Raw genomic sequence first — 16,594 nt, forward strand, 5'->3', positions numbered from 1 at the left:
AAAAGGCATAGTAGATGGGAGCCTTTTGCAAAATTAGACCTCATATTTATTCCCCATATAAATATTAATCATTAGTAGAAGCGTCTCATGCAAATGCCCTCTCAGTGTGTTAATGATGTTAGTGCCATTGAAATTGACATTACAAACCTTTATTGAAACAAATTTCACAGCAACCTCAAAGGGATACACAGTTTCAATTGTTACAGTTTCATCCTGTGGAGGAAAAAGATAGAAACATTTAATTTGCTACATCTTTTAAACCACTGCCGACAGATACTGAACTGTGGTCTGGGTGGTTACAGCATCTCTGTGTGGTAACAGAACGATTCAAGTATCAATCTTTTAAATCCTAGGAGGTAATTACTATTACTGAACTTTCAAGGGGTCAAAAAGTTCAGGGTAAACTATTGCTGCAGGAGGTTAAGGTGGCCACTAACGGTCCAATTTCTAGCAAAAAAAAAAATTTGAGTGATCAGAAATTTTGATCGGATTGGTTTTAAATAATAGTATTGGTACGTCACAGCGCTGGTGGTCAGATGTACTCCACCCCCAGAGAGCCCTCCAAGTTACTGCCACACCTGTATATAGTTGTAAATAATCTATACTAATGGGCACAATTGATTACGAACGATTATAAAAATAGTCGTCCGATTGGACTTTGGTCAACCCAATTTGATTTGGATTTTTTTGTTGGTTGTGATAGATAGGAAGCAGAGATTGGTTCATTGATGCTGTAATGAACTACTTCACTTCCGATCAGAATTATCTGATCGCTCAAACGATTTTTCACTAGAAATTGTATCGTTAGTGGCTACCATTAGTGTGAGAGTCTTCTTGACTGTTAAGTTAAGGTTGACTAGTTCAGCACTGCACCTTGCAGCCCATCTAACCCACAAATGAAGAACAGGGCTACTGCCGTCTAGTTCTGCACTGCACCTCGCAGCCCATCTAACCCACAAATGACGTACAGGGCTACTGCCACCTAGTTCAGCTCTGCACCTTATTGCTCCTCGCAGCCCATCTAACCCACAAATGAAGAACAGGGCTACTGCCGCCTAGTTCAGCTCTGCACCTTATTGCTCCTCGCAGCCCATCTAACCCACAAATGAAGAACAGGGCTACTGCCGCCTAGTTCAGCACTGCACCTCGCAGCCCATCTAACCCACAAATGACGTACAGGGCTCCTGCTGCCTAGTTCAGCACTGCACCTCGCAGCCCATCTAACCCACCAATGAAATACAGGGCTACTGCCGCCTAGTTCAGCCCTGCACCTCGCAGCCCATCTAACCCACAAATGAAGCACAGGGCTCCTGCTGCCTAGTTCAGCACTGCACCTCGCAGCCCATCTAACCCACCAATGAAATACAGGGCTACTGCCGCCTAGTTCAGCACTGCACCTCGCAGCCCATCTAACCCACAAATGATGAACAGGACTACTGCCGCCTAGTTCAGCACTGCACCTCGCAGCCCATCTAACCCACAAATGACATACAGGGCTACTGCCACCTAGTTCAGCACTGCACCTCGCAGCTCATCTAACCCATAAATGACGAACAGGGCTACTGCTGCCTAGTTCAGCACTGCACCTCGCAGCCCATCTAACCCACCAATGACATACAGGGCTACTGCTGCCTAGTTCAGCACTGCACCTCGCAGCCCATCTAACCCACCAATGACATACAGGGCTACTGCCGTCTAGTTCAGCACTGCAACTCGCAGCCCATCTAACCCACAAATGAAGCACAGGGCTACTGCCGTCTAGTTCAGCACTGCACCTCGCAGCCCATCTAACCCACAAATGAAATACAGGACTACTGCCGCCTAGTTCAGCGCTGCACTGCTTTGCTCTTTGCAGGCCATCTAACCCACAAATGAAGAACAGGACTACTGCCGCCTAATTCAGCACTGCACCTCACAGCCCATCTAACCAACAAATGAAGCACAGGGCTACTGCCGCCTAGTTCAGCCCTGCACCTCGCAGCCCATCTAACCCACCAATGAAGCACAGGGCTACTGCCGCCTAGTTCAGCCCTGCACCTCGCAGCCCATCTAACCCACCAATGAAGCACAGGGCTACTGCCGCCTAGTTCAGCACAGCACCTCGCAGCCCATCTAACCCACAAATGAAGAACAGGACTACTGCCACCTAGTTCGGCGTTGCACCCTATTGCTCCTCGCAGCATTTTACTATTTCTAACAGGGAGGGGGCCGGACAACCGCAACCAACATCCATGACCATCACTAAGAGACAGGACCACATTGCGCCTGCCTAGTTCTGATGGATCCTAACTCATATAGACTAACATGGAAGGTATGAGCATGCCAGTTACCATTAGTCTATGAGATATAGAGCCACCTAATGACTTGCAGAACAAGAAAGTGGTCCTAGCTCACAGTGAGGGATATCCAAGCCTTTAAGGAAAATACACCACATGAACACTATTTATCAAAAATGTTTTCAGGAAGCAATACAGGGCTGCATGGACAGGCTATTACTGACGTGGGCTTTAAAGAGAGTCTGAAGCTAAGAAAAAAAAACAGGTTTTTACTTTAAAAACCTATTTAACATAATTGCCCCACCTAAAACGCTGCATGCCTGTGGCTGAAAACTCCATAAATCACCCAAACTCCCCGTGGGGAAAATATCGCGGGGCTCTTTCCGCATAGAGGCAGAGCTTTGGGCTGTAGCTCTGCCCCTATTCGCGTCCATCTGTGCGTATCTCCACCTCTCCCAGCATACCTTTTAGGTGGGGCAATTATGTTCAACAGGTTTTTAAAGTAAAAAAAAATTTTTTTCTTGGCTTCAGTGTCTCTTTAACAAATATTGGCTAATAAAACAGTAATATGATTAACTTAAAGTGTAAGTGTACATACTTTGTATGCAAGTTTGCTTAAAATGGGGCTAAGAAAACACCACCCTGTGTTGTCTGCCCTATTCTGTGCAGCCACTAGATGCATAATTGCTAAACATTAGAAGGGTCCTATGTGTCCGCATAGAGAACAGTTAGATAGGATGTTGTGGATAAACCACCTGGAACAGATCTTACTCCCTGAAATCCAAAGTGGCCTACACGATACGATTCTTTGTGCGATTCGATTACTATTCTATTTACGATCCGATTAAATCCAACATGTCCGATCGGGATTCGATTCAATTCGAATTGTCATTGTTTTGCAATGGCAAATCGAATTGAATCGAATCCTGATTGGACATTTTAGATTTAATCAGATCGTAAATAGAATCGTAATCGAATCGCACAAAGAATCGTATCGTGTAGATTGGGCTTAGCATGGACACAATGGATTGCCAGATTCCCTTTGGGACAACCCCCAACTAATTTTCTTGTAGTCAATACACCATTTCCCAGTGCAATTATTGTAAATCCAATGCTAATATTTTGTTAGCATTTAAAAACAAAGCCAAAATTAGTACTGCAAATTTATGAAAGTAAAGAACAGCAAAACAGTATAGCACAAAATGATAGGCAGTAGATCACAGAAAGGATTTGACTAGTAGTACAGATAGCTTGTACGGTCTTGAAGCACAAGGGGGCATAGAGCAATAGAATCTTACCCTGTGACATCTGCAGACAATTTCCATGTCCTCCACTGATGAATCTATCAAGTATGAAACATAAACCAGGAAGACTCGTGTGCCAACACTACCACATCGGACGTAGAGCGGCATATCCAGCTGCAGAGAAATCAAACTACCCCAGTTACAGGTGAAACACCAACAATTAGAATATAGTAAAGTCAATTTATTTCAGTAATTCAGCTTAAATTGAAAACTAATACAGTATATGAAATAGACTCATTACATACAAAGCAAGACATTTCAAGCCTTTATATGTTATAATTTTGATGATTATGGCTTATAGCTTATGAGAACCCCAAAATCAAAATCTCAGACCATTAGAATATTGTGAAAAGGTTGAATATTCTAGGCTCAAAGTATCAGACTCTAATCAGCTAATTCATCCAAAACACCTGCAAAGGGTTTCTTTTTCATATTTTAGTTTTACCTTTTAAGTTGAATTACTAAAATAGACTTTTGCAAGATATTCTAATTTTTCAAGTTTCACTTGTATTGACAACTAGAAAATGCGCATCATAACAAAGAATAAAGGTTTACTAGCAAGATGACTAACAATGAGTAGAACACAGAAAGATCAAAAGTTAAATTAAAAAAAATAAAAGTTTCATGGGTAGGGTGAGGCCTTTTTTAGCAGGACCCAGTTTATGTTCTTGTTAAAAGTCTGTTTTATATGTATATAAAAAAAAAAGTAATCAAGCTGAGAAATAATGCATCCCAATAATGTATATAATACTGTATATAGAGCAAACTGAAAGGAGGGAGTTTTTTTCAACAAAATGGAATTCCACTTTAACAACTGTAAAAGAGGGGGAGCAGCAAGGCCTCCGGGCCCCTGGATTTATTATTTTAATTTATTATTTCAGTATGCAAATAACAGCAGCAATGTTCTATATTTGCCACTGTATCCCTCTAGAGGTGAACAGTAAATAAAGTATATATGGAAGTGTTGCTGGCCTTCCTGTAACAGATCTGTCTGTACAGAGAATGCACACAGGCTTAACACATTTGTATGAAAGGTCAGAGCGGCACCTTTTCTCCAGGCTGAAGGTTTCCTATGGGGATGTCAGTGAGTAGAGCCGGGCTTGAGTCATCACACATTTCTGTTCCCTGAAGCGCAACCAGAGTCTTCTGTGTCAGGTTGGCATCCTGCCCTGTGAGAGACATTGTATTCCTGGGTTACTGCACAATACATCCCATGCTGCAGGGTCAGCTCAGGTGATGCAAGGCATAAACGGCACAAGCCATGCCAAAAGGAAAGACTTCTATTTAATACTATAAGACACCTGCACTGCCTGCATTAGCAAATCATGAAACTAGATAGACAACATTTTCTCTAGAGGAGTTTTCCAGGACAAACTTTTGTAAATAGCCCATATTACACTTTTATTTTTTTCACTGTTCACAGTAAAGAGAATATAATCTAACAAAGTCCCCCTGTCACCATACCACACCATTCAAACTGGATATGTGTGAAAACAGAAGTTTCCCTTAGTGAAAACTGCATGACAACTCGCTAAACAGTTAAAGAGACTCAAGATGTAAAATTTGCAAATTGAGACTTGACTCTACCACTTTCACATAATAAAAAATTCTATTGATCCTTAAGGAGAACCTGTACTGAGTAAAAATATTTAAAATAAACACATGAGGTAACTTCAGATGAACATTACATAGTTACCTTGCCATCAGTTCCTCTCAGAAGCTCACCATTTTCTTCTGACAATAATCCCTTCCAGTTCTGACAATATTTTGTCAGATCTGAAATATATCAGTTGCTGTCAGTAAAATATCAGTTGCTGTCAGTTATAGCTGAGAGGAAAACTGATGTACCAGGTAATGTCCATGTTTTCCTATGGCTCAAGTGGGCGATGTTACAGTTTAACTGTGTGCTGACCAGAAAGCTGTTATGGGGTAATGGCCATTTTCAAAATGGAGGACGGAAAATTCCCTTGATCAGTGAACAAACAGGACGCGGGACAGGAGAAAGACACTGAGGAGTAGACTACATGGAAGGTAAGTATGACTTGTGTATGCTTATTTTGACTTTTAATTTTCAGTTCAGGTTTTCTTTAAAGGGACCACAATCGTGAAATAAAATTAAAATACATGAAAACACAAATAAAAAGTTCATTTCTCCTAGATAAAATGTGCTATAAATTACTTTTCTATGTTGAGGTCACTTACAGTAGATAGTAGAAATCAAAACTATCAGGTTTTGAACTAGCCCATCGCTTCATGGGGGATTCTCAGTGTTTTCTTTATTTTCAAAAGCACTACGTGAACGGCAGTTACTCAGTCCAACTGCCAGAATGTTGTGCCAACAGGTGGGTGGCCGGCATCTTTGTATAGATATTTTCCAGGGAGCGCTTTTATAAAGAATAAATTAAATACTGGGAATCCCCCTTGAAGAGATGAACTAGTCAAAAACCGGTCAGATTTCTACTAACCACTGTAAGTGACAGCAATATAGGAGAAACATAATTTATAGCTTATTTTACTCAGCAAGAAACACATTTGTATGAATTTGCATGTATTTTAACTTTTAACATTTTTCATGACAGTGGTCCTTTAAGGATATCAATAGCTTTACTGGCCATAAGGCAAGCCCAAAACAGTCCCTAGATTTAAACACCACCCGTATCCCCAACCTGGAAAAAAATACATTTCATGGACAACACACATACTATCAAAACTAAAACCTTAAATAAAAAAATAAATAAAAATACACTTTTACAGGATTCATGGCTTAGCTATTATAAGCGAACACTAACCAAACCATTAAACAAGGCTGCCAGTTTTTTCCACAAGCTCAGGTAAAATTAGTACTCTTAAATATAAAGCTTTATTCCCCAACCTTCAGCTCCACTGAAGTGTTGGTTCTGACGTTATTCTCAAAATACTCTATATTAAAAAAAAAAAAAAAAAAAAAAAGCACTATACAAAAAAGTTGTTACTGTGCCTGAATGTGAAACAAACATGGTGGAAGCCTGGTAGATGCAGAACTAAATGACACAATTTGCAGAGCGGTTGTTTACAAATGATTCTTCATACAAATGAATGGGAATGATCGTTTGGGACCACCAATGGACAAAAATCGCCTAACCAATCCGATCAGATTAATTAAATCACTCTGATTTTCAGATCGATTTCATTAATCTGATTGGATTGGTTGGGAGAGTTTTGTCCATTAGCGTCGCGTGGTCCCAAATAATAATTTCCGATCCTTCATACGAAGAATGGTTTGTAAGCAATCGTTCGGCAAATTCTATCGTTAGTGGCCACTTTAAGCTACATAAGGAATCTGTTTACTTAGTATTACTTTTTCCTATATATTGGTTCCTCTCATACAACGCCTCCATGCTTTAAGTGGACTCACCTGGCTTCAGCCCAGCAGTGAGCTTCACGTCCTTTATGGTGGAGTTTTCCTGAGACTGTATGGTTATCATCAGGCAGTACATTTCATTGTTTAATGCAGGAGGCTCATGACGCAGCGTGACAGACAACTTCGGTACTCTGGAAATAATCCTAAAAGCAGAAACATTTAGATGCTCAAGTGCTGCTCGGCCTACTTGATGAATTAGATGCATGCTGTAGCTCCAACTCACATGGTGCTGGCTTGGATTGTGATGCTGTCCCAATGAACTTCGGCCTCGGGTAGTTTCGGTCTGCGTTTGAAAGAACGTGATGCCTGTACAGCTTCCTGAGCGGAGGCAGCATCTCCACCACCCCCGCGCCAGTTCAGGATCACACAGCGACCCACCTGACTCCCCAGGATCAGATCCACTGATGTAATCTGACAATGCAGCAAGAACACAAATTGCTCACCGGGAATTCTTAAATCTTTATCAAAATCCATATATAGTAAATCCAGACAAGCAGTGATAACCAAACACTGGACTTTAGCTTTTTGGGAGACAATTCAACTAAGAAATAGACCGGTTCACAAAATAATGCAGTGCTGGGAATACCCAAAACACTGCGCAGAGCCTTCAGATTCCCAGGTGTCTGGTAGAGAACCTGAGGCAGATGAACACATTAGAAGCAATCTGGTTCACACTTGAGCGGGAATCACGCGATTTCCACTCAGCGCAAAACGCTAGCTGTTTTTAAAAACTGCTAGCCAATGTAAGCTTATGGCAGTGTTCTCAGCGCTGCATTTGCGGTTAGTGTTAACCGTAAAAGCTTTTGACGGCGATTAGCATGCATAGCACCGCTAATCACGATCGCTCACAAAACGCTGCAGTGTCGAGTTATTTTTCCTCATTAATCGCGGAAAAATCACCCCCTGTAAAACGCTAGCGGTAATCGCCGGCATTTTGCGGTTTTAGGTGTGAATGGGGCCTTAGAGAGAACTTCAGAAATACAGAATCATATGCTATGCTACACAGTGTGCAATACATTCATGTTGCACCCAATTTTTGTGGTGTACATAGCAGTGCTTTAATTTTACAACACCGGAAGTGTACTGCAGGAAAAACAGGAGGTATCGCCCCATCTATAACTGCAAGTGCTCTACAACTTATAAGCACCTGATAATTGATTTGCTTAAAGAGGAACTGTCGCGAAAATCTTAACATTTAAAAACACATACAAATAAGAGGTATGTTTCTTACATGAGCCATAAATTACTTTTCTCCTATGTTGCTGTCACTTACAGTAGGTAGTATAAGTCTGACATTACCGACAGGTTTTGGGCTAGTAAACAGGAGATTCTCAGCATGTTCTTTATTAATTTTTATAAAGACACTCCCTGAAAAAGTTTTATACAAAGATGGTGGCCAGCCTCCCTGGCCACCGCACATTTTTTTGGCAGTTGGACAAAACAACTGTCATTGACTAAGTGCATTTTAAAAATAAAGAAATCCCTGTGAACCAACCCCCGTGAGGAGATGAGTTAGTCCAAAACCTGTCGGTTCTGGCAGATTTCTACTAAATTTTAAGATTTTCGCGACAGACATCCTTTAACAGCATTTAAGGCATTCTGCATTAGTATTTCTACGCATCATCTAATTCAGGAATCCATACAAACCTTTCACAAGTCATCTCTGGCTTTTTAAAGTACTTTCACTTACCTCAATCTTCTTGCCAACATCTTCAGTCCTGGCTACAAATTTGAAGGTGAATTTCCTGGTCTTTCCTGGCACCAGGCACATTGTCCCCTGTGCAGACTGCTCCAGTACATCGCTTGCTTGGTACTGCTCTTCCACCACACAGAACTGGTTATATTCCTGTCATGTCAGAATAGACAGACACTGCATTAAAAACATCAGGATCTACAGTATGTAAACAAGGAAATTCAGAAGAGTCAAGTGCAGTCTAATTAAAGCCATTTACTCTGGCAGCAGAGAACAAGGGAGGTAATTGAGTGTGACTGAAATATGCAGAGGGAAGGGGGGAGGGGGGGGGGGGGGGAGTTAACCAAAACAGAAGCCATTTATAAGTCTTTGGCATCCTGCAAAAAAAAATCCAAACACAACAGGGTTCAGTTATTATCTAAATGCTAGTGTACACTGAATGAGACTTTATAAAGTACTATTAACCTGCATTTAAAATATATGGTAATTTTGCCTTCTTAAAAAAAGAAAAAAAAAAGAGCTAAAGTGAGCAACTGATTTCCCAAGATGCATCAGTAACGAATATGTAAATCATCTCTTTATGCCCCTGGAAGCCCGACACACATGCAAAACCGTTGATCTATAATAAGACGATTGCTTATATACTTTACACATCAATCCAACATGCATACAGCCTGTTTCGGCCATTTTGGTCCTCATCACTGCATGGCATATAGACTAATATACCTCTATGGAACAGGGCTTGGACCAGTATTACTCGGCACCCTACATTTAAAAAAAAATTCAGAGACAGGGGCTGAAAAGGAACAAAAAGCTCTCTAAATAATATGCTATGAAAACAGAAATTTGCTTCTTAAAACAGAAGGTATTTGCAATTCTTCTGTTTTAAGAAGGCAAATTTCTGTTTAATACCTCTTTGAAGTTGTTTTAAAATAATTTAAAAGGTAGCCACTAATGATACAATTTGCCGAACAATCCTTTACAAACGATTATTTCTATAAACGATTGGAAAAGATCATTTGGGACCACTAATGGGCAAAAATCTCCCAACCACCCCGATCAGATTGACAGGATTGATCAGAAAATCAGATCGATTTCATCAATCTGATCAGATTGGTTAGAGATTTTTGTCTCTAAATGGTCCCAAACAATCATTTCCAATCGTTTATACGAATAATCATTTGTAAACGACTGTTCTGCAAATTGTATTGATGACTGCATTCAAACCTGTATGAGGCCAGCATTAGTGATATGAAGCTAAATGTGTAACACAACACACAATCTGTAGATTAGGGCTGAGCCGGGGAGAAGGGTCACAAAAAGGTGGGGCCAGGGCCGGGCCAAGGCAAGAGAGGCTCCAGCCTCAGGGCGCAGTGTAGGAGGGGCGCACACTTCACTCAGCTTTTATTCCCCTATTGTGTTTAAGGAGAGAGAAATAATAAAAGGGGATACATGGCTGTGACTGCAAGCCAGATAACTAGAGAGTAAGGTGTTGGGGGTTTGGGGGCCCTGGGACGCCTCAATCTAACTGCAATAAGTGTGTGACAGCTGGGGTGAGAGGGATGGAGGGGTGCACTTTGGTGTCTCAGCCTTGGGTGCTGGAGGACCTGGTCCCGACTCTGGGTGGGGCAAGTCACTTGTGTGAATAAAACATGCACATTACCTGGTTACTGAACCCAACACAGAGCTTGGAGAAGCGGATCGGGTGTGGACAGTCAGCTTTCAGGTAAACATACAGCTCAACTGGTGTATCAACATGGAAACTTGGGGCCAAGAACTTGGCTTTGCATTGTACTAAAATGTAGGAGAATAAAAGTTGTCAGAAGTGGGATAGTGGAGGACCGCATAATATCTAACAAAAACATACAAATAAACAAAAAAAAAAAAGAACACATCAATGATAAATGAAAGCAGACAATACGGTTAGTTTTATTCTTGAAAAGAACCCCAGTATTTCTCTCAGTAATATTACTGGACTAAAGAGTCTTGTAATTAATCAGGCTGACAAGCCAACTGGAATTGCTGCCTATGGTATTCCATCAGCTATGAGAACCTTTAATGCAATTCCTTGTACATGTTCATATGGACATGAGCAAATCAGACTTGGACCCTTTTCCACTTGTGCGCTGGGTGCAACATAGGTGGTTGTAGCAATACATGACACTAGTGTTGCTATGCAATTCTCTCCGATGGGGTGCAGATCTCATCACTTTAAAATGGATGGAATCACACTGCACTTACACAACTTGCATGCAACCGTGCACTGCATTCAGGGGCGCAACTAGAATCAATGGCCCACGGTTGTGTAAGTGCAGTGTGATTCCACCTATTTTAAACTGATGGGATCTGCACCCCATCGGAGAGAATTGCATAGCAACACAAGTGTCATGCGTTGCTACAATCACCTATGTTGCACGCAGCACACAAGTGGAAAAGGGTCTAAGTCTGATTTGCTCATGTACATATGAACATGTACAAGGAATTGCATTAAAGGTTCTCATAGCTGATGGAATACTATAGGCAGAAATTCCAGCTGGCTTGTCAGCCTGATTAATTACAAGACAGCAAAAGATAGCACGGATATACAGGGAGTGCAGAATTAGGCAAATTAGTATTTTGACCACATCATCCTCTTTATGCATGTTGTCTTACTCCAAGCTGTATAGGCTCGAAAGCCTACTACCAATTAAGCATATTAGGTGATGTGCATCTCTGTAATGTGAAGGGGTGTGGTCTAATGACATCAACACCCTATATCAGGTGTGCATAATTATTAGGAAACTTCCTTTCCTTTGGCAAAATGGGTCAAAAGAAGGACTTGACAGGCTCAGAAAAGTCAAAAATAGTGAGATATCTTGCAGAGGGATGCAGCACTCTTAAAATTGCAAAGCTTCTGAAGCGTGATCATCGAAAAGTCAAGCGTTTCATTCAAAATAGTCAACAGGATCGCAAGAAGCGTGTGGAAAACCCAAGGAGCAAAATAACTGCCCATGAACTGAGAAAAATCAAGCGTGCATCTGCCAACATGCTACTTGCCACCAGTTTGGCCTTTTTCAGAGCTGCAACATCACTGGAGTGCCCAAAAGCACAAGGTGTGCAATACTCAGAGACATGGCCAAGGTAAGAAAGGCTGAAAGACGACCACCACTGAAAAAGACACACAAGCTGAAACGTCAAGACTGGGCCAAGAAATATCTCAAGGTTTTATGGACTGATGAAATGAGAGTGAGTCTTGATGGGCCAGATGGATGGGCCCGTGGCTGGATTGGTAAAGGGCAGAGAGCTCCTGTCCAACTCAGACGCCAGCAAGGTGGAGGTGGAGTACTGGTTTGGGCTGGTATCATCAAAGATGAGCTTGTGGGGCCTTTTCGGGTTGAGGATGGAGTCAAGCTCAACTCCCAGTCCTATTGCCAGTTTCTGGAAGACACCTTCTTCAAGCAGTGGTACAGGAAGAAGTCTGCATCCTTCAAGAAAAACAAGATTTTCATGCAGGACAATGCTCCATCACACGCGTCCAAGTACTCCACAGCGTGGCTGGCAAGAAAGGGTATAAAAGAAGAAAAACTAATGACATGGCCTCCTTGTTCACCAGATCTGAACCCCATTGAGAACCTGTGGTCCATCATAAAATGTGAGATTAACAAGGAGGGAAAACAGTACACCTCTCTGAACAGTGTCTGGGAGGCTGTGGTTGCTGCTGCACACAATGTTGATGGTGAACAGATCAAAACACTGACAGAATCCATGGATGGCAGGCTTTTGAGTGACCTTGCAAAGAAAGGTGGCTATATTGGTCACTGATTTGTTTTTGAATGTCAGAAATGTATATTTGTGAATGTTGAGATGTTATATTGGTTTCACTGGCAAAAATTAATAATTGAAATGGGTATACATTTGTTTTTGTTAAGTTGCCTAATAATTATGCACAGTAATAGTCACCTGCACACACAGATATCCCCCTAAATAGCTAAAACTAAAAACAAACTAAAAACTACTTTCAAAAATATTCAGCTTTGATATTAATGAGTTTTTTGGGTTCATTGAGAACATGGTTGTTGTTCAATAATAAAATTATTCCTTAAAAATACAACTTGCCTAATAATTCTGCACTCCCTGTATGCCCCATGTGATTGACGGCCCATTGCACGACAGCACATAGGGCGAGTCATGCATGCGCCCCACGTGCTATAACGCAATGTGCTGGCAACCAGGTGGTGCGCAAATTCAGGAGAGCGGCTACAGCAGGCGATGGCAGCAGGTAAAGTATAACTGCACGGAGAACCGGGGGGGGGGGTGTACATATACATTAGGGGGGCGGCTCACGGCCAGGGGCGATGAGGCAGCATCACAAGCCCATTTGCGGAACGATTTCATGCTTAAATCAGTCAGGAATCGACCTGGGGTTTATGACTGCTAACAGATCTCTCTCCAATCAGATTCGATCAGAGTGAGATCTGTCTATTGGATGACTGGCTGCCGAAATCGCACGACGTATGGCTACCTTTAGGCATGTCCTTCAGTCTTCATTTGTAAGTATAGATGCGGGAAGAAACTACGGGCCTGATTTTAACTTTAAATAACCAATCAGATTAATTATTGTTCTATTGAACCTAATTATTTCATATTTCAAGTAAAAACAGGCACAATATATTTTTCTCTCTTTATATCGATGACAGACCCTGAAATTGAACTTTTTGGAGGGGTTAGCCATTAAAACACATTTTTAATATGTATATAAGGTAATTCTCTTGAAGAACAGTACAAAAACTATTTCCTTCAGTTATCCTCAGCTGGAATGGAACAAATCCTGCAAATACTACACATAGGTAACAGGCCTAATGCTTTCAGATACATACCAAAGGGCACAAAGTCCTGAACCTCAATAGTGAACACATTGCTACCCGCTAATGAAACTCTATCTGTCCACAATCGCTGTGCGGTTTTCACCATGGAGGCGTCACACTCCGGCTCTGGCTCAGGACTCTCGTTCTGCAAAACGAGGAAAGCTGTTAAACCACAAACTGTCAAAATCAGGAAAACCATCTTAATATATGTGTATTGGGGACAAACTCACCATCAACACATTGATCAGGTTCTTCTCGATCCTGGACTTCTGCTCATCTTTCAGTGTTGAAGCTGTTTGTAGAATTAAGACTCCATTAGGGACTCAGTTGCATGGTTTGCTGTACACATGGCATTCCTCATTTTAAATAATCATAAAGTAAACCTGAAGGGGAAAAAAAATGGCCAAATGGGTACTTACCTCAGCAGAGAGAAGCCTCTGGATAATCCAGAAGCTTCCCCTGTCCCCCTTACCACCACTAATCCAGCGATGGGAGAGCCTTAAATCCTCTGTAAAGGGCGTCATCTTAGGCTCAACACACACCATACAATCTTGGTTGTTCAATATTACCACTTTCATGTAGTATAAGAGCTTATCCAATCAATCATTCAAGGTATTTTCAATTTGTTGGCCCTTATACTACATAGATTTGGTAAATCTGTACAACTAAGATTGTATGGTGTTTGTTGAGCTTTAGAGTGCGCGCGGTGGTGCACTTGTCCTTAAACAAGCGTGGCCTCACTTCGCAGGACAGCAGGACACCTGTGCAGTATCCATTTGGATCAGTGGTCGGGAGAAGGATCTAAAGGCTTCACTCTACAGGAGGTAAGTAACTAACTTTTGCTTTTTTCTAATTTACAGGTTTACTTTAAGATAGTATAAACAAAAATTAACGTATAACAGAAGCTAACTATACATGTCTTCATCTGCAGTTTATGATCTTAACTTTTAATTCCATCCTTGCCCCATGTGGCAAGAAGCTCTAGTGGCCTGAAGAAATCCAGTCACTTTCCACTCAGCAAGCTCATTTGAAAAGCCTAGCAAAATAGATATTTATTAAACCAAACGCCTAGTAGCGTAACTACAATTCATGGGGTCTTCCTGCTAAACTGTGATGCCCCCCCCCCCATGTTCCCTTGTTGCCCCTTACAACCTTGGGGCCCATCTCACAAGGGTCATAAAACAAGTGTGGCCATCATGATCTTCACGCCCATAACAAGTGTAGCCACAAAAACACCTGATCTGAAGTATAGTCCCCTGTATCGCCTTTGGAGTTTTAACCTGCAGATAATATTAGAACCTGAATTTATTTATTGTATTTATAAAGCGCCAACATATTACGCAGCGCTGGATTCTGAATAAGAACATAACAGTTTTTATATCCTTAATATATTTACTGCATGAATGCAAGAAGGAATGATTTGCGTGGCTCTGCCATCTGTCCTGAAGGAAGGCATTATGGTTTTGCATCTTGGGCAAGAGCAAGTGATTGTAAGCAATTATCTTCTACAACTTCAAGGCACTAGTGTACTTTACAGTATGAAAACACAGACAGGTTAAGTAGCAGCATACCTCTTCCAAGCAGTTCCAGAGAATAAGTAATGTAGTCCTTCAGTTGTGCCATGAGATAGGCACATTTCAGAGCTGTGGTCAGTATTGCGGTCAGCAGAGTCCACCACCTCTCACTGCGATAGTCACACATGACATAGTCCAATAACCTGTGCAAGACAAGAGCAGGCTGTACATCTACAGATTGTATTCCTTCTGCACACCCATCAGAAATTCATTATTGGGACACTAATCTAATGGATCAGCTAGAATGCAGACAAAACATTATTTGGTTCCTCTTTTGTTGTCAGCTGGATAGCTTACTGGTTAAGGCTGTTGCTAGGATGAAAACAGTAAGAAGTCTTTGGGCAAGGCTCCCTAATGATACTGGTCACCCTGGGAGAGTGCCATAAGTGGGCTGAAGCCCTGAAGCGCTTCGAATCAGAGAAAATAAATGTTCTGTCTTGTCTTGTGATATAGGAGACTAAGCTGTGTGCACAGGTTTATTTTGGTTGGACACTGTAAGGTTTACAATATGTGAATATAATGAAAGGTTGTTTGCATAGAATTTATTCTGCTTTATTGGAAAACCAAACTCATAAATAACCCATTAGTTTAGCACATGTGCCCACACATTACTCAATTTTCCTGCTCAATCGACTATTCAATTTCTTAATTTTATCGTATCAGGGGAGAATCGATTATGTTCCATTCTGCGTGATCAATGGAAATTGGCAGGTTCAACCAATTTACGCAATCGGGCAGGATGGAAAATAAATATTGGTTAATTGTGAGGGAATTGGCTACTGTTTACATAATTTCAATCGACGCAGAATTGACCTTTTGTTTTCAGAGCATGGAGGCACTACATTGTTCAGCTTGATCAGAGAAGGAAGCAACTTTCCCTCAACCAGACTACTGTTGATTAATCTTAAATCGCTTGGTGGAAAGTCAAGTAATGTATGGGCACCTTTACAGTGAAAATCACTCACTTTACCCAATAAACATAATTCGGGTGAACATCTATGAAAGCAAGCAGTTTGCAGTTTTAGCGGTCATCAATAAACAAATTTGCACCCATTTTGAGACTTACTTCAGCGCCTTAGAATAGTCCTTAGCAAAGTAGTATTCTTCCCCCATTTGTACCACTGCAGAAGCAGAAATAAAAATAAATACCATGCAGAATGGACAGAGAAATAGATCATTCAGTTATGCCTATGGTCATCTGTAGGTTGGTCATCCTCAGTTTGGGGTGAGTGTGCAGAAGGCAAGCTGTGAATCTGGCTGTACATGCATCTGCATCCACAGTATATTATGTTTGGTGCTAGGAAACTCCTCCAGCCACCTATTCCCTCCTATTCAGTTTGAAGGATGTTCAGTAGCAAGGCATCCAAATTCGGTGCCAGCGCTGCGTAGCTGCTTTGGGCACCCAGAATTTCAACTGGGCACTGTACCATAAGCCAAAAGAAAAAGGTAATTTGGCCGCTGGCAATAGCCGATGCCCAAATTACGTGTCTCACCCGAGTTGCT

General features: G+C 41.5%; 1 protein-coding gene across 2 annotated transcripts in view; it reads right to left on the reverse strand.

Annotated features, from left to right (window-relative positions):
- TRAPPC11 (trafficking protein particle complex subunit 11) overlaps nt 1-16,594 on the reverse strand; it is a 91,777-nt gene that overhangs the window by 21,924 nt on the left and 53,259 nt on the right. For both annotated transcript variants that reach the window (XM_068278731.1, XM_068278732.1), the window contains 11 exons: nt 16,158-16,212; nt 15,089-15,234; nt 13,748-13,809; nt 13,530-13,662; nt 10,337-10,467; nt 8,671-8,826; nt 7,204-7,391; nt 6,975-7,123; nt 4,628-4,749; nt 3,575-3,694; nt 148-213 (listed from right to left, as the gene is read on the reverse strand). In XM_068278731.1, the coding sequence (XP_068134832.1) occupies nt 148-213; nt 3,575-3,694; nt 4,628-4,749; nt 6,975-7,123; nt 7,204-7,391; nt 8,671-8,826; nt 10,337-10,467; nt 13,530-13,662; nt 13,748-13,809; nt 15,089-15,234; nt 16,158-16,212 (1,328 nt within the window). The remainder of the gene's footprint in view (nt 1-147; nt 214-3,574; nt 3,695-4,627; nt 4,750-6,974; nt 7,124-7,203; nt 7,392-8,670; nt 8,827-10,336; nt 10,468-13,529; nt 13,663-13,747; nt 13,810-15,088; nt 15,235-16,157; nt 16,213-16,594) is intronic.

Source organism: Hyperolius riggenbachi, chromosome 1, assembly GCF_040937935.1.
Source record: "Hyperolius riggenbachi isolate aHypRig1 chromosome 1, aHypRig1.pri, whole genome shotgun sequence".
Lineage (NCBI taxonomy): Eukaryota > Metazoa > Chordata > Amphibia > Anura > Hyperoliidae > Hyperolius > Hyperolius riggenbachi.